Source organism: Daktulosphaira vitifoliae, unplaced genomic scaffold (genome assembly GCF_025091365.1).
Source record: "Daktulosphaira vitifoliae isolate Bord-2020 unplaced genomic scaffold, ASM2509136v1 Scaffold_4, whole genome shotgun sequence".
NCBI lineage: Eukaryota > Metazoa > Arthropoda > Insecta > Hemiptera > Phylloxeridae > Daktulosphaira > Daktulosphaira vitifoliae.
The window spans coordinates 10,884,908-10,900,352 of NW_026099575.1; the positions used below are offsets into that span (position 1 = coordinate 10,884,908).

Consider the following 15,445-nt stretch of genomic DNA (forward strand, 5'->3'; position numbering starts at 1 on the left):
GACAGGGGTTTATTTTAGTTGGTGGGGTAATCTTTTGCCTAGACAAATGCTATCCATATTACATGAAACCGGTAATTACAAATTATTTCTTTAAAGACTTTATTTTTGCATATCACTTTGTTTTAGAAAAAAAATTGTTAACAAAAAAAAAAATCTCTAATAAGCCTACTATAATCAAATATATTAAAGAGCTCCTTTTGAAAGCATTTTAAATACCTCTAAGTATTTAAAAAACGTTATGAAATTTAATAAAACGTGAATATTAAATGTTTTTCTTGAATTGAATTTTTATTGTTCTATCATATACAGAGTGATAGATTAAGGATAAGACACTCATTTTTTTAAAAAATTTTAGTTTTTATAAAGAAAAATTGTTTAACTAAAAAAACTACAATAAAGTGAAGTTAAATAATATATTTTCATCTCTTCAGTCAAAAAACTTTAATTTTCTTTATTAGTAACCCTTATTTTTAGTTAATAGGTATGATCGAAAAAACTAATTTTAGCTTCGATGCGAAGCTGAGAAGATATTAGTTTTACTAAGATGTGTTTATTTTTTTTTTTTTTTTTTTTTTTCTGTTACCACTTTTTCTCAGCTATCACCGAACCAATTTCTTTCAATGATACGTCAAAAGATCACAAATTGTATCTAGTCAAAGACATTACCCTCAAAAATTGAAAAAAATGCCCTCGTTCCCCGTAAATGGGGGAAACCTCCAAAAAAATTACAAATTTAAAAATCGCTAATTTTCGAAATTTTTCCAATTTTTTTTACTTAAAAGTACCATAACTTTTTCAAAAATGAACATATCAATATAATTCTTTTTTATATAAATGTGTAATATCATTACCTTTCGTTTGGTATATTATTTTCATAAATTTAACCCTTTACCTGCCCACAGGGGGCGATTTAAAATGACCACTTTTTCAAAAAAAATTAACTTTTTAAACTTAACTTTTGAAAATGTTCCGGAAGGTCTGACACTTTTATATATATCTTAAATTAAAGCTAATGTAATATTCTTTATTATGCAAAAAAAAAATTTCGGACTTTATTTTATCTTCACGGTGAAAATGGCTACCGAATGCTATTTTTGTGTGAACATTTTCGATTTTGTATTTTACATTTTTAACTTTATTATGCTATAACTTTTTGAAAAATGTATGGATCAGTACAATTTTTTCATGAAGAGTAGTATTTATATACATCTTTCATTTGACATACTGTTTTTTTAAATCCGANCGGAGAGTAGTATTTATATACATCTTTCATTTAACATACTGTTTTTTTAAATCCGACCATTTCCCTATATACGAGGGGGGTTCAAATCTAAAAAATGCATGTAGAAAGTAGAACTTTTTCAACTTAAATTTTGAAAGTGTTCCGGAAAGTCTGACACTTTTATATATATTTTAAATTAAAGCTAATGTAATTTACTTTATTATGCGAAAAAAAATTTCGGACTTTATTTTATCTTCACGGTAAAAATGGCTACCGAACGCTATTATTGTGTGAAAATTCTCGATTTTATTTTTTACATTTTTAACTTTATAATGCTATGACATATTGAAAAGTGTATGGATNAAATTCTATTATTTTGCGAAAATTCTCGATTTTATTTTTTACATTTTTAACTTTATAATGCTATGACATATTTAAAAGTGTATGGATCAACATTATTTTTTTATGAGAAATAATATTTTTTAATAATCCCTTTTTCATTCTACATACTTTATCTTAATTAGGATATTAATAATGAACTAGCAGATCATGTAGCTTTTGGAATAGTCCACCAATTTTTTAAAATAAAACAGTATCTAAAGATTTGCATCGAAACGTTTTTTTTTGATAGTGATTTTAATCACTGTCAGATATCATTATACTTGATCCATCTATACCACGTCACCACTGTGCCGCGACCCCCTTGTGCTGGGTTTTTTTTATTCAATGAACCGTTATGTTATAGCTTGTTAAAGTTTATCAAATTTTTCACCAAATTTACTGAAAATAGTTTATAGCTCATTGAAAAAGATTATTGTTATCTCTGTTTTATGAAAACCAATTTATAGATGGATTATTATTTTAAAAACAAATCTTTAAACAATTTTAAAACACAATCAGTTGAATGGGTGAATAAAATTATTAGAACAAAATTGTTTGTAATTTTTTTCTCTCATAAAACTTGTTCTCATCAAAGAAAATTAAATTTTAGGTTTTTATTCTTGAAGAGATGAAAAATAAAATTATTTAACTACAAATAATCATAGTTTTTAAATCAAACAATATATTTCTAATAAAAATAAAACATATTCAATAATCTGATTAAACGATTGTCTCATTCTTAATGGATCACCATATAGATAAGAAACAGCTGTTAAACAAGGTTGGATAAAGTAACATAAAAACTATTGTATTGATAAGTTGGTACATTTGTGTTGATCTGTTGAATTCATGTTTAATATATATCCTAAATTACAGTGCTTTTTAATAATAAATTCTAATTTTTTAACCACAAATAAAATATAATGAATACAAAATCTTTATTTTCAAAATCTAATTTGGCCACTAATCAGGTATTAATAGATATTCATTTTGCTTAGATATCATTTTTTTGGCTTTTTATATTTAATATTAAAACTAAACTATTCAACTGTCTATTTTATTTTTTATTAATCCAACTTTTTATCATTTGAAGACTTCGTCAAATATTTCTATATAAATTTAAAATATGGAAATCATAATGTTTAAAAATTGTATTGTATGTTTGTTGTTTATAGTAATTGATAGAAGAATCATTTTTAGTTTCGTAGATACGTGGCCAAACCTGAAACAGCTAAAGACATCACTGCCAATGTGAAAGGTTTGAGCAATAAAGTAATTATTGCTAACCCTCCTCCAGGTAAAATATTTTAATTTATTAAATTTTTACATGACAACTTATTTTCAATTCAATTTTATTAGAACGTGTTAGAAAAACTGTTGGAAATACATATAAAAATCCTCAGTACTTTAGTTACCACAAAACATCTTATTTTGATGCTGAAATTGAAATGTTAAAATATCGACTGCCACAACCATCAAGTTTAAAATAGAAAATTGTAAGATTATATAATTTTTAAAAAACTTTGATTATGATAAACACATATTTCTATTTTAGAATCATGGTTTTGTATAGAATACTATTAAGATATGTCCCGATGATAACATTTCCAATTGCTTTTGTTGCTGGAGTCATTGGATATAATTTAGAACGAAAAGTTCACAATATGGAAACACCATCAATACCTAGTATTTTAGAAGAAAAACTCAAGAGAAATAATGATTCAATTAGAAATAATTCTTATGAATCTACACCAGTGTTAGAGCGAAACTTGTCACCGCCATTAAAGAAAAATCATTGACTCTGCTAAAAAAGCTATAGAAAATGTTTTGTCTGATATTTTTTAATAGTTGAAATAAAAATATTTTAGTTAATAATAAAAATAAAATAGTTTATAATGAAGCAAGTTTTTTGTGATATTTCTTTTTGTTAATTTTGTTATTAACTTTCCATTCATAATTCAATATATATGTTATGGACAGATTGAAAAATCAAGCATTGTAATGAATTCTCGGACAATGAACAATTTTGTATATTATGTGGATAATTGTACACATAGGCCACTGTATACAAAATATGTCAAGTAAAATTTTTTTAATTTAACTAAAAAGTAATTCAATATTAATAATATATTAAGCTACTAAAAAGTAGCTTAAGGTGCGATGGAGTATGTCTGCTGCATATTTAGATAACATTTATAAATATGAGAAAAAATTTCATCAATATGTTATGTTGTTCACTTTAAACTATTCTAATTTTTATGTTTGTAGCCCTGTTAAATGAAGTGCTGTGTGCATAACTGTTATCACTCATTTGTAAAAATTAGTATATGCATGATACATGTGTCAAATACTAATTTTTTTGTGTGATTGATTTAAACTAAATAATTAACTACATTTACTAAATTCTATATTTTAACAACTATATAATGTAAAATAATAAATAATTTATTTAAAAGCAATTTTACACTTGCCCCAGTATATTTGTTTACCGGGGTAAGTATGTTACCGGTTGTGTAGATCTTATTATTAAAGAATATCAACTTGAAATATTTGAAAATTCATTGTTTATTTTTGCCTAATAACTTAACCAATAAAATATATTAATAAATCAACATGGATATTGAATAAATGACATTAATATTAAAAAAAATTCACAACTTAAATCTTATTAGAACAAGGAAAAAAAGATCACCAGACTTCGGTAAAATTATTGGCGAAGGTTAGAAAATTTTTGTCATTCGCCCGCGAGCGTTTTAAAATTTCAACCATTTTCAAAAAAAACGCTTGTTGACGCTAACGTTTTACAACTTAACGTTTGAAATTTTCACAAGACCCTGGCGAGATTCCTGAGATGATAAAAAAAACAATTCAATCCGTTCATTTTTACGGTTTTGCGAGCTTTTTTTTTTTAAAGTCCACGCGCATGGTTTTAATTATGGCATTGACACTTCAGCGCATTTGTTTATTCTGAACCTTAATTTGATATAAACCTGAACCTATATATTATGTATGAGTCTATGAGTTTATCGTATAAATTGGGATCCATCTATGACAACTATACTGTCCAACGTCAAATTACAGTCGCCTATATTTTTACCAAAATTCAATTTTTTACATAGTCCCACGTATAATAACCTGCTGATTCTTTTTGTAATAATACTATTATTTACATAATTATTGTAATTAGGATATTAATAATTTTTGTGTTTACTGGGGCTGTATTTAAGGATGATATGCCCCCCCCTTGAACCAGCGCTATCAATTTTTTTTAGGCAACTTCTAAGAAATAAGGACCTAATGTCTTTTTTTTTTTTTGATCAAAAAAATTTTATAACATGTTTAACAAAGTACAAGAATATTAAATACCTTCTTAAAATAATTTCTGAAACGTTTAAGGGGAATTCCTCATTAACACACGTCAACCTTATACTCAATATATTTTACTATATTCTCTTTTTGAATTTTTCTGATATTAATAATTACATTTTTAATGTAATTTTGTTACACTGATTCTGATGTAATATTTTTTCTGCAAAACACTTATCATAGCCGGGTGGTACTCCTATCGGAATCAGTGGTCTACTTATGATGACGGCCCGAAGAGGCTTATGCGCCGAAGGCCCCAGCTTGCGAAGCCTAGTTAATTATATAGTATTTTTATATTTGTATTATATAAACTATATCATCGTTTAAAATTGCCTATTTACCTTAATAATTAAATAAATATTTAATAACATTGTTTAACTTGCAGATTTGCGCATATCCCTTTGTTGGCACAACTGCGCAGTGCGACTCGTTTCTTATTTGATTTTAAGAGGCACTGGGAAGTTAAATTTTAATTTATTTCAACTTAATTCATCCTTAGAGAACGAATTATAGTGTTAAATACATTAAGGAATTGTATTATGTACATGTTATTTGATATAAAATTTACGTCGCTAAGAAATTTTGGTTCTTCTTCTTCTTCTTCTTCCTCGCCTTAATACCAACTACTTGGGGTCGGCCACCCTTATCTTAAACTTCCACTTGATACGATCTCCCACATCAGCTGTCCTCAAATCGCATTCAATAGCATCCCTCCATCTCTTTTTTCGTCTTCCTCTACCTCTTCTTCCTTCAACATTCATTTCTATAACTGTTCTTACAGCTTCCGATTCTTCTCTCCTCATAACATGACCAAACCATCCAAGTCTATTTTCTCTCATCTTATCCACGATTGGCGCTACACCTATGCTCGTTCCTTATTCTATCTTTTCTAGTCACTCCACTCATCCATCTAAGCATTCTCATCTCTGCTACACTCATTCTCTGCTCTACTTTCTTATCAACCGCCTAACCTTTTATCGCATAAGACGCCAGACGCTTCTCTCCACTTCAACCACCCGCACTTAATTCTGTGTCTTACATCCTCGTCAATAGCACCACTCTTTTGCACAACTGACCCTAAATACTTAAAACTCCCCACCTCTCCAATCACGTCCTCGCCTATTATCACTGACCTCCTCATTTCACCTACCTCGTGTTCTCCTTTGTCAAACTCGTACTCTATATACTCTGCCTTACTTCTACTTATTCTTAAACCCTTTTCTTCAAGAGCTGATCTCCATACCTCTAGCCTTAGATTAATTTCCTCCATATTTTTTTCTATTAACACTATATCGTCAACAAACAACAAGCACCACGGCACCTCTCCTTGTATTTCTCTAGTAATTTCATCCATCACTATAGAGAATAAGTAAGAGCTTAAAGCAGAACCTTGGTGCACTCCAACTCTTACCCGAAAACCTTCTGATATTCCTCCTACGCTTTTTACCCTGGTACAAGTGCCATAAAACATATCTTCTATTACATTAATGTACCTTTTCAAAACTCCTTTTCTCATTAATGCCCACTTTAAAACCTCTCTCGGTACTCTGTCATACGCTTTCTCCAAATCTATAAATTAAGAAATTCTGGTTATATTGAAAATTGAATAACTAATTTTAACCAAACTACTTTGGCTAAGAATAAAGTAATATTAAAATAAATAAATAAGAAAACAGGATTTAATAATGTAATTCTTATAACGAATTTTAGGATTAATCTATAGAATATTTATATGCAAAAACTCATATATTATACAATCCAACAATGGATAAATGTATTTTTATAGGAATGGGTAGTTTTTAATATCCCAAGAATAAAAATTATCTTTATAGAAAATTTAAACTACTTTTTAGGACTCTTAATTAAGCTTTACAAGACTATATTCATAATAAAATAATCATAGGTATTGTAATAATTTGTTAGTCCACTAAAGTAATTCAAATAAATTGTTATTCGACTGTAAGAAAGTGTCACTTACTCCTATTTATTGTAAATTTCTATTTTAAAAATTCACAAATTTATAACATTAAACTTAATTAACAATGCATCATTCTCAATATTTAAATATATGAAATCAGTAAAAACTATCAATATAAAATATATAGCCATTAGATATTTTTTTGTAAAAATAGTTTTTTTTATTGGTACTAAACAATTTGAAAAAATATATGATTTTTCCTTAAAAATTTTATGTATAATCACTTTTTTATTACTAAAAATTATATATAAAGTATACATTGTTCATGCTTAAAAATTTCATAACATAATGTGTTTTTTCTAACTGAATGACATGTAGTAAAAATCATAATGAAAATTTGCCAATTACAAAAATAAATTTTTTAATACTTAATAAAAAAAAATATAACTAACATGCATAATTTTTGTTCTTCTTTAGATTTTTAATTGAAATTAATTATTGTTTTAAAAGAAACTACATTTTTATTAAAACCATCACTTAACATTATTTTTAAGTACAAATTATTTTATATTTTTTTTTGACCCTGAGTTTTATTTAAATTACTTAAATACAATATTATTATTATTTTAGTAATAAATAACAGTATATTAGGAAATTATTACAACAAATTATAATACACATTGATTTCACTAAATTAAATTTTAAATGATCACAATAACTTACATAATATATAAAACATATGTATAGATTTTTAAAGAAATATAAATAAGACAAATATTTTAAGTTAACAAAAAACATAATATAATGATAATGGTAGGCACAAGTCAAGAAATATAAAAATTAAATTATATAAAATAATTTAAACACCTGTCATTGAAACTAGGCTACATGGTCCTTTGTCTCTTTGGTCATTAAATCTACAAATAACATAACAAAAAACTCAATTCATAATTCCTACAGATCTGTGCTTTCAGGCTCCTTTTTGGTTGAATTATTGGGTGGGGGTGGTGGAGGAGGAATAGGTCGCTGAGTTCTAGTTGGAGTTTTCACTAATGAAACTTGTCCTAAATTTAAACCATAGATATAAGTTAAATAAAATATATAACATTTTTATTATTGAAAACACAATATTTAATATTTATTTTACCTGACTGAGCATCTGAGGATGTGCGGCAATGACTAGACATATAAAGACTTTTATTAGTAACAACTTCATCTGAGCTGTCTTGTTTCAAATAAGAATTTGTGTCTGTAATCAAAACAGAGTTATATTATTTCTTTAATAATACAATTAATTTAAGTTATGTTATTATTTTTTAGTACCATTTTGTATGTATGGACTTGTTTCTTTAAAATTAGACTGATTACTTTCACCAACTTGTATTAAAGACACTTGTTGTTTTGATACAGTTGCATATAAATGTGCTCTTTCAAGCATAGGACCTTCTCTATCCAACTAAAATGTACAATTAATAAAAATTAATTAAATATATTAGCAACATGAATCATAATAACATTACATCTGATTTATCATTAACAATGTCTGCAATTCGTAAACTTCTAAATGAAGTACTTAATGGTCTCTGTAGGGAGGCAGGGCGTTCAGGTATAGCTGGTTTGCGAAAAATTATATCATCAGATGTTTCAAGAATTGTGCGTGGTGCAACAGTTGGCTTTAGAAGTCGTTTTAAAGAGCTTGTATCACCAACCATTAACTTTTCTTTTGGTGAATCTGTAGTTTGACTAGGCTTAGTAAAGGAACCAAGAGGTGGTTTATCACAGTTTGGTTTTTCTTGATCTTTTATAATCACCTCAAGATTTTCTAAATCATTACTGATTTTAGTAGTAGGAGAAGGTGGTACTGGAGCAGGTTTATTTTTTCTGCCTCTAATATGAGGTTTTGGACTTTCTGTTGGAGGACTAAAAAAAAATATTTCAATATACACTTAGCTTGAAATAATAAATAAATACATAATCAATAAAAAAATATTTAACACTAAAAATAATTTTATAACCACTTGCAAGTCTAAATTATAATTTTACCTTATTTCTGTAATATTTGTAGTGGATCTACTTCGTTTTAAGTCAGTTTCAATAGTATCATTAGTTAATATTAAATGTGTATCTCCACTACTGTATCTTTTGTGTCCATTAATATCATTAATACTAAGTAATTCTAATGTTACATAAAAATCTTCTTCTAAAAATCATAATAAAAAATAAATTTAAAAATTTGTAATTTGTTAAATATTATAAAACTCACCACCGGGAAAAATCCAGTCAGAATGAGAAATTAGACAATCAACAATTACATTGTGACAAGCAGCTGCATTCATATTTAATCTAAAAAACAGTAAAATAATATTATTACAATACATTTTTTTTTTACTAAAAATAAAATAAATATAGTATAAAATCATTATTTACCCTATATTATCATTTTTATCTTCAGGTGTCCAAAGTAAATTTGGAGCAATAACTATAGCCAAGTTTTGGGGACTCATTTTGTTAACATCTTGATACTTAGTGAGTAAAGCCAAAAATTTAATAATATATCTCAGATTATTCAAATTAGATTGAGGTAATTTTTGTACAACATTTAGGATAGCTTGTAGTCTACTTTCATTAGTTTGCAATCTAAAACAAGAGAATATTTTCATGATAATAGAAATATTTTATGTAAAAAACATTTTAGTAAAGTATTTACTTGGCTACAGCCATCCATTCTTCATATAAATGATGAGTCAAAAGTGGTTCTGGTAATTGTCTTAAATAAGACTTCAACACACCAGCTATTATATGGGGATCTCTATACTCTACTGCAGTTTCTAAATCCAAACAATTAGAATCTAATCTCAGTTTCATACATCGAACTTTAGAAGCCCCAGCTGCAATTCGGAATAATCCTTCTTCTTCTACACCTAGTTCTAACAAAGCACAAATGCATAATTCTATTGGATATGCAATTCGTCTTCCAGTAATTCGAAGATGGTCTTCAAGTTTTTGACCAAAAACTGGCTTAGTAGGGCTTTTATCTATTAAAACAAAACAAATAATTATTATCCAAGATAAAATGGATAATTAAAAAAACGGTAGCACAATGGGGTCGCGGCACAGTGTAATCATGGCATAGTTGGGACATAGTTCATTTTTCAATAAGTTATGACAATTTTAAGAAAAAAATATCAAAATACTAATTTTAAAAATCGTAATTTTTTGGGGGATTTTCACTATTTTTGGGGAACGAGGGCAAAATTTTCAATTTTTGAGGGTAATATCTTCAACTAGATACAATTTGTGATCTTTTGACATATCGTTGAGAAAAAATAGTGACAGACACAAAAAAAAATAAATAAACACGTCATGGTAAAATTAATACCTTCTCACCTTCGCATCAAAGATAAAAATACACATACCTATAACAGTCTCTAACTCAGGAACTATTTGATCCAACACAGCTAATGCGGTTTGATGAAATGAACGTTGGTGTTTTACAAATTCCATGAGAACTGAAGATAATTCTGACTCCCGAGCTATCAATTGGAATATCTCAGATGCCAAAGAATCCTAGAACCACGATTTAAATAAAAAACACTTTTTATAAAAAATATATTTAATTAAATAATTAAATTTCAAAAAAATTAAACTGAAAGTTGTCTTAATTTAATGAACAGATAATTTAATTTAAAAAAATTAAATATTTTACTCGACATTGTTCAACTTTAATTTCAATATCTTCTAGTTCATCTTTTACAGCATCAATTTTACTAGTATGAGAACTACCGGAATTAGAGTTTTTTATGGCTGTTTGATACCTATAAAATATATTCCTTAAATTACTATTTATTAAATTGATTTGCCTATACAACATTTTGTTGATTTGTCCAACATGTACTGAAGTTCTGAATTTTGTTAAAAATATTTTCATAACTTCTATATTTTTAATTATATATACATTGCATTACAATATTATTACAAATTACTAATTATGTTTGAGAACCTTTTTATTACCGATTGGTAATTTTTCTTTGATTATTACCGATATTCTCTTAGTCTCTAACCCAACCATTTAAAGTCGGCTTTTTTTTTTTTTGCTAAATACTTTTTTATGGTAACAAAATTTACTTAAGATATTGAGGATCCATATAATTGTCAATGAGATCCCACATATAACTTACTGAGTCAATAAAAATTTAAAAATAACTCAAAAGCATGATAATTTAAACTATAATATAATGAAATTTTAATTAATAATTTAAAGCAAACAATTAAATTAATATAATACTTCTTGAGTTATGAACACAATTAAAAAAAACTGTTTAATACATTTTATTAAAACATATTGTTTTAAGCACATTATGATTAATTTCAGATATTTTAAAAAATATTAAAACAACAGTTTAAAATTAAATATCGCTACAATCAATATGGTTTTGATATCTACATCGTTAGAGCATTCTACTAATGCAGAAATAATTGAAATCAGATCATTTTTAAAAAATTGTGTATACAGAGTGTGTTTAATACTGCAAACTTAAATAAATGATTTACGATGAACAATTTAACAGAAATAAATAAATAAAATATTTAAATTCAAATTTTAATTAACTAAACAAGAAAATTTAACCATAAAAAAAGAATAAAATAAATACTTTGCTCGAGCTGAATCCATGTCCAAAACTAGTTTAGTGAGTAAACGTTTCTGTTTAATTATGTTAGGGATATCTATATCAAGTATTTGTTGCAACTTCAATAGCACAGATTGTTCGATTCGTAATTCATAGTCTACTCCAGCATTTGCCAAACATATTTGAACTTTACTGCATTCTACCAAAACTTGTCTTAAAAAATGAAATTTTGTTTTATTAATATAGATAGCTGGTCTTCTATATTTATACAGTAATAATTTGTATGTAGTATAAAATTATATATATTCATAATGATTTATCATTATTTATTTTATTTAATGACAGCAATTATAGATTACAATAACGTAACACTAATAGCATAGTGAATTATAGTTTAAGAGTAACAGTCAGTTGTGAGGAGGGAAATGAAGGGAATAGATTCTCCAGTATAAAATTATTTACAGGGTGAAGATACAATTTTTTGCCTTCAGAACGGAAGTGAAAAATTATTTTATATATATGCTCCTCTTGAACAAAACCATAACTATGCTACTGGTAACAGGATAAATAACAAAAACAATAAGCATTCAAAATAAAAGAAAAAAATAGCTTTGAACATATTGATGTTATAATCAATATTTTTACAAAATATAAGATGGTACAGGAAAATAAAAACTTGAAATCATTACAATAAAGTATATTATTAATACTTAAATGAAATTACAATTCTTCGCCCATAATAGTTAGTAACCAAAACAAAGAATTATCAAGGTGACGGAAAATTCTATGAATGGAATGATTATAATTGAAATTAGTACGATGTGAAGTAATATGAGGTAAAGACTAATTTATAGTGAGATATGCCGAAACATGAAAGGAGATTGAAGACAAGAGATCAAAGGCTATCATCCAGTAGAGAAGTGAAAAAGATAACATCTATATAGTTATGACGAGATACAAAAGTAAAAATATAAAAAACGATAAATTTGTCAAACTTACGATTGAAATATTATTTAAGTAGATGATAATCGTAGTTTTCTAAAATAAAATATTTTAGAAATAAATTTAAGTGCTTACCAATACAATGTTTGTAAAAAAGTAAATTCATTTCAAAAAATAATCTAAATAATATTTTTTTGGAATGATAAATTTGACATATAGCTAGACTTAAAAAGTTTTTTTACAAATAAAATCTTTTTAGAGAATCAGTTAAAATATTTGCAAAAGGGTCAAATAATAGTTTATACATTTTTATTTTGTCTAACTTGTTCTATAAGTATTATGTAAAACATAGTTAAATGACACTTAATTAGTAAAATGAACAATTTATTTAAGCATATTTTGTTATACATAAAATTTAAATTTTATTTTATTACCTTAACAAATTATCATCTTCATTTGGTCCTCCTTCTAGCATTGCCATTGCTAATAAATAATCAGGCATTTTTTTCTAAAATCAAATGAAATAAAATATTTTTATTGTAGTATATTGTAAGAGATTAATATTTAAAAGTGTTTTATTTTGATAAAAAATTATTACAAGGCGTTTTTCTCTGTTTGAAGGATCACAACCAACTCCTGATGATACCAAAGTGGAACAAAGTTTTTTAGTAGTATTTTGACAAACATTTTTTATAAAATCAACACGTTTTTCAGCAGCTTGTAAAGTATCAGACAGTGCTTCAGTTTTACCAGACCTTAATAACAAGGTTATTTTTAAATAAAAAAATGTATTTTCAAATAAAATTGTTTACCTAGAAAAAGTTTGGTCAGCAAATTGTTTCACTTTAAAAAATTGTCTCTTCATTTTTTATTTTCTTCAAACTGTTATTCATGGATAATGCAATTAAATTATCATATCTTCAATAATTGTAAAATTGATTAACCTTAATAAAAATATTCAACGTTAGTTATAAATCATCAAATATCTTTTTATGAATATTTATAAAAATGTATATAATAAACACAAATACTTATACATCAATAATATATTTAGGAAATAGTAATGAGGTATAAAATAATTATCAAAATGTAGTATTATAAAGAAATTAAGTTTATAAGATAAAAAATTATTATTCAATCATAAAACTATCAAGGTATACAGTAAGGTAATCCAAAAATTAGGCTAAAATATGTTAAAATTTTATTTAGTGCAAGTACCACTATATAATTAAACTAGAAATAAATTTTTTTTTAACAGTAATTATATGTAATTTTTCTTTCAAATATATAAGTATACAATACATTTTAATTTTTCAAGTCAAAACAAGAAATTAAAAACTTAATTAGAGACTTTATGGAATTAACTTTTTTCATTTAAGTAATAAAAATTCTTTCACTATGTATTCACTTCTTAGTGTATACCAACACTAATTATTTTTTAATGGGTCATAGAGTTTGTTATTGTTTATACTATATATTCAAAGATAACTTTGTAAGGAATAATTGATATAATAAACTTATATTTCTTAATTTATATAGTTTAGTTTAAAGACAGAACAATAAATTCATTACACACTAAAATAATGAGTATGTAATAGTAAAAGTAGATTAAAAATTAAATTTAATAAAACCTTACATAAAAAGAAATAAGTAATTTTAATATATTACATATAACGATACAATATAAGTAAGATTAAGCACATAAATGGAGCAAGGACATAAATATACAAATTATAAAATATATAAAATTACAAAAATAAAATGTATATGTCCAAAACATTTTATTTTTGTAATTAAATGATAAGATTTCAGAATTGGAAATTTCCAACAAATATTGATTAAAAAGTTTATTCAGTTGTCTGAGTATAAAAATGTAATAATACTCCTTTTTGATATGCATTTTGTAAGTAATATAATTTACTAAATTTTAGAGTTATGACATACTAGTTAATGTCCTTAAAAACAAAATGTCTATATCTCATAAATTCTAGACTCAAATAATACTCATTTTAGTAAAAAAAACTCTTATAAAATTAAACAAGTAATTTAAAAATAAAAATTATAATTTTCTTTGTCATAAAAAAAAATTGTTAACTATTTTTCTAGTATGAGTATACCATAAAAATCCAATAAATATTGTTTTTTTGTAAAACATCTATACTATTATTTTTCGGTCATACCTTATGCAGTCAATAATTATATTGAATAATTGCACAAAAAGCTTATCTCTACTACTGCACTATTGATTTACAAAATAATTATTCAATAAACATGACACAATGAATAAACTTTTCATTAACAAATTATCTAAGTTATTTTAATCATTGATTATTTAGTAACATATCAGATATTAAAACATTATATAGCATAATCTTATAAAATTTAATTTATTTAAAGATTTCTAATAAAAAAAAACTTTTTGTCACAAAAATACTATTAAAATAGTTATATTTAATATTTGTTCATTATCATTATCATTTTAACCGTAAGTAGTAATAATTTTAATTAAAAGAGAGAAAATTTTCTTTAAAAGTTCAGTAATTTATTAGTAAATAGATATATACAAAAAATACTTACAAAATATAAAATTTATTCTTCAAAAACTAAAATGTTAAACAATTGATCGTAAATAAATTAACTTCCTAATTATTCTGGCAATAAAAGAAAAATTTTTAAACGTAAAATACAGATTACAGCAGGAAGAGAAATATTTTTAAATTAAATACAGACATTAAATTGAGATAAAAAATATACATAACAAACGCTACGGAAATAAAAGGATAAGAAATGAAAAAAGAATTTGATTTTCTCAACATCAAACAGATAAGAAAACTGATCAACTGATGATGAAAATGTCAACATTTCATCAGGGTAGGCAATATTACATATGAAATATTTGAAATTGTAATGACGTTTAAACATTTTTTTTTACACAGTATACCGTGTATTCTTATAAAACTACTTTATTTTTCAACATTTTTGTTTTTA

General features: G+C 25.3%; 2 protein-coding genes across 2 annotated transcripts; one reads left to right on the plus strand and one right to left on the minus strand.

The window, feature by feature from the left end:
* Window positions 1-2,410: 2,410 nt before the first annotated feature.
* Window positions 2,411-3,308, plus strand: LOC126904667 (NADH dehydrogenase [ubiquinone] flavoprotein 3, mitochondrial). Its single transcript, XM_050683875.1, has 4 exons — window positions 2,411-2,574; window positions 2,804-2,900; window positions 2,963-3,099; window positions 3,159-3,308. The coding sequence occupies exons 1-3, from the start codon at window positions 2,527-2,529 to the stop codon at window positions 3,091-3,093; spliced, it is 276 nt and encodes a 91-aa protein (XP_050539832.1). The 5' UTR covers window positions 2,411-2,526; the 3' UTR covers window positions 3,094-3,099; window positions 3,159-3,308.
* Window positions 3,309-7,333: 4,025 nt separating this feature from the next.
* On the minus strand, window positions 7,334-15,234 carry LOC126906238 (rho GTPase-activating protein 44-like). Its single transcript, XM_050686646.1, has 15 exons — window positions 15,035-15,234; window positions 13,270-13,401; window positions 13,056-13,212; window positions 12,892-12,965; window positions 11,540-11,728; window positions 10,594-10,702; window positions 10,304-10,454; window positions 9,595-9,922; window positions 9,315-9,524; window positions 9,151-9,230; window positions 8,931-9,087; window positions 8,408-8,807; window positions 8,211-8,343; window positions 8,035-8,136; window positions 7,334-7,951 (listed from the first exon to the last, which is right to left on the minus strand). The coding sequence occupies exons 2-15, from the start codon at window positions 13,320-13,322 to the stop codon at window positions 7,842-7,844; spliced, it is 2,253 nt and encodes a 750-aa protein (XP_050542603.1). The 5' UTR covers window positions 13,323-13,401; window positions 15,035-15,234; the 3' UTR covers window positions 7,334-7,841.
* Between the last annotated feature and the right edge of the window lie 211 nt (window positions 15,235-15,445).

Bases quoted from the DNA above. Each gene is read 5' to 3' on its own strand.
- LOC126904667 (XM_050683875.1), top strand. From the start codon at position 2,527: ATGAATACAAAATCTTTATTTTCAAAATCTAATTTGGCCACTAATCAG. The intron at 2,575-2,803 runs GTATTAATAGAT...AATCATTTTTAG, and splicing joins CTAATTTGGCCACTAATCAG to TTTCGTAGATACGTGGCCAA. The intron at 2,901-2,962 runs GTAAAATATTTT...CAATTTTATTAG, and splicing joins TATTGCTAACCCTCCTCCAG to AACGTGTTAGAAAAACTGTT.
- LOC126906238 (XM_050686646.1), bottom strand. From the start codon at position 13,322: ATGAAGAGACAATTTTTTAAAGTGAAACAATTTGCTGACCAAACTTTT. The intron at 13,213-13,269 runs GTAAACAATTTT...CTTGTTATTAAG, and splicing joins GCTGACCAAACTTTTTCTAG to GTCTGGTAAAACTGAAGCAC. The intron at 10,455-10,593 runs GTAAAATATTTA...TCGTGGTTCTAG, and splicing joins TTAAAGTTGAACAATGTCGA to GATTCTTTGGCATCTGAGAT.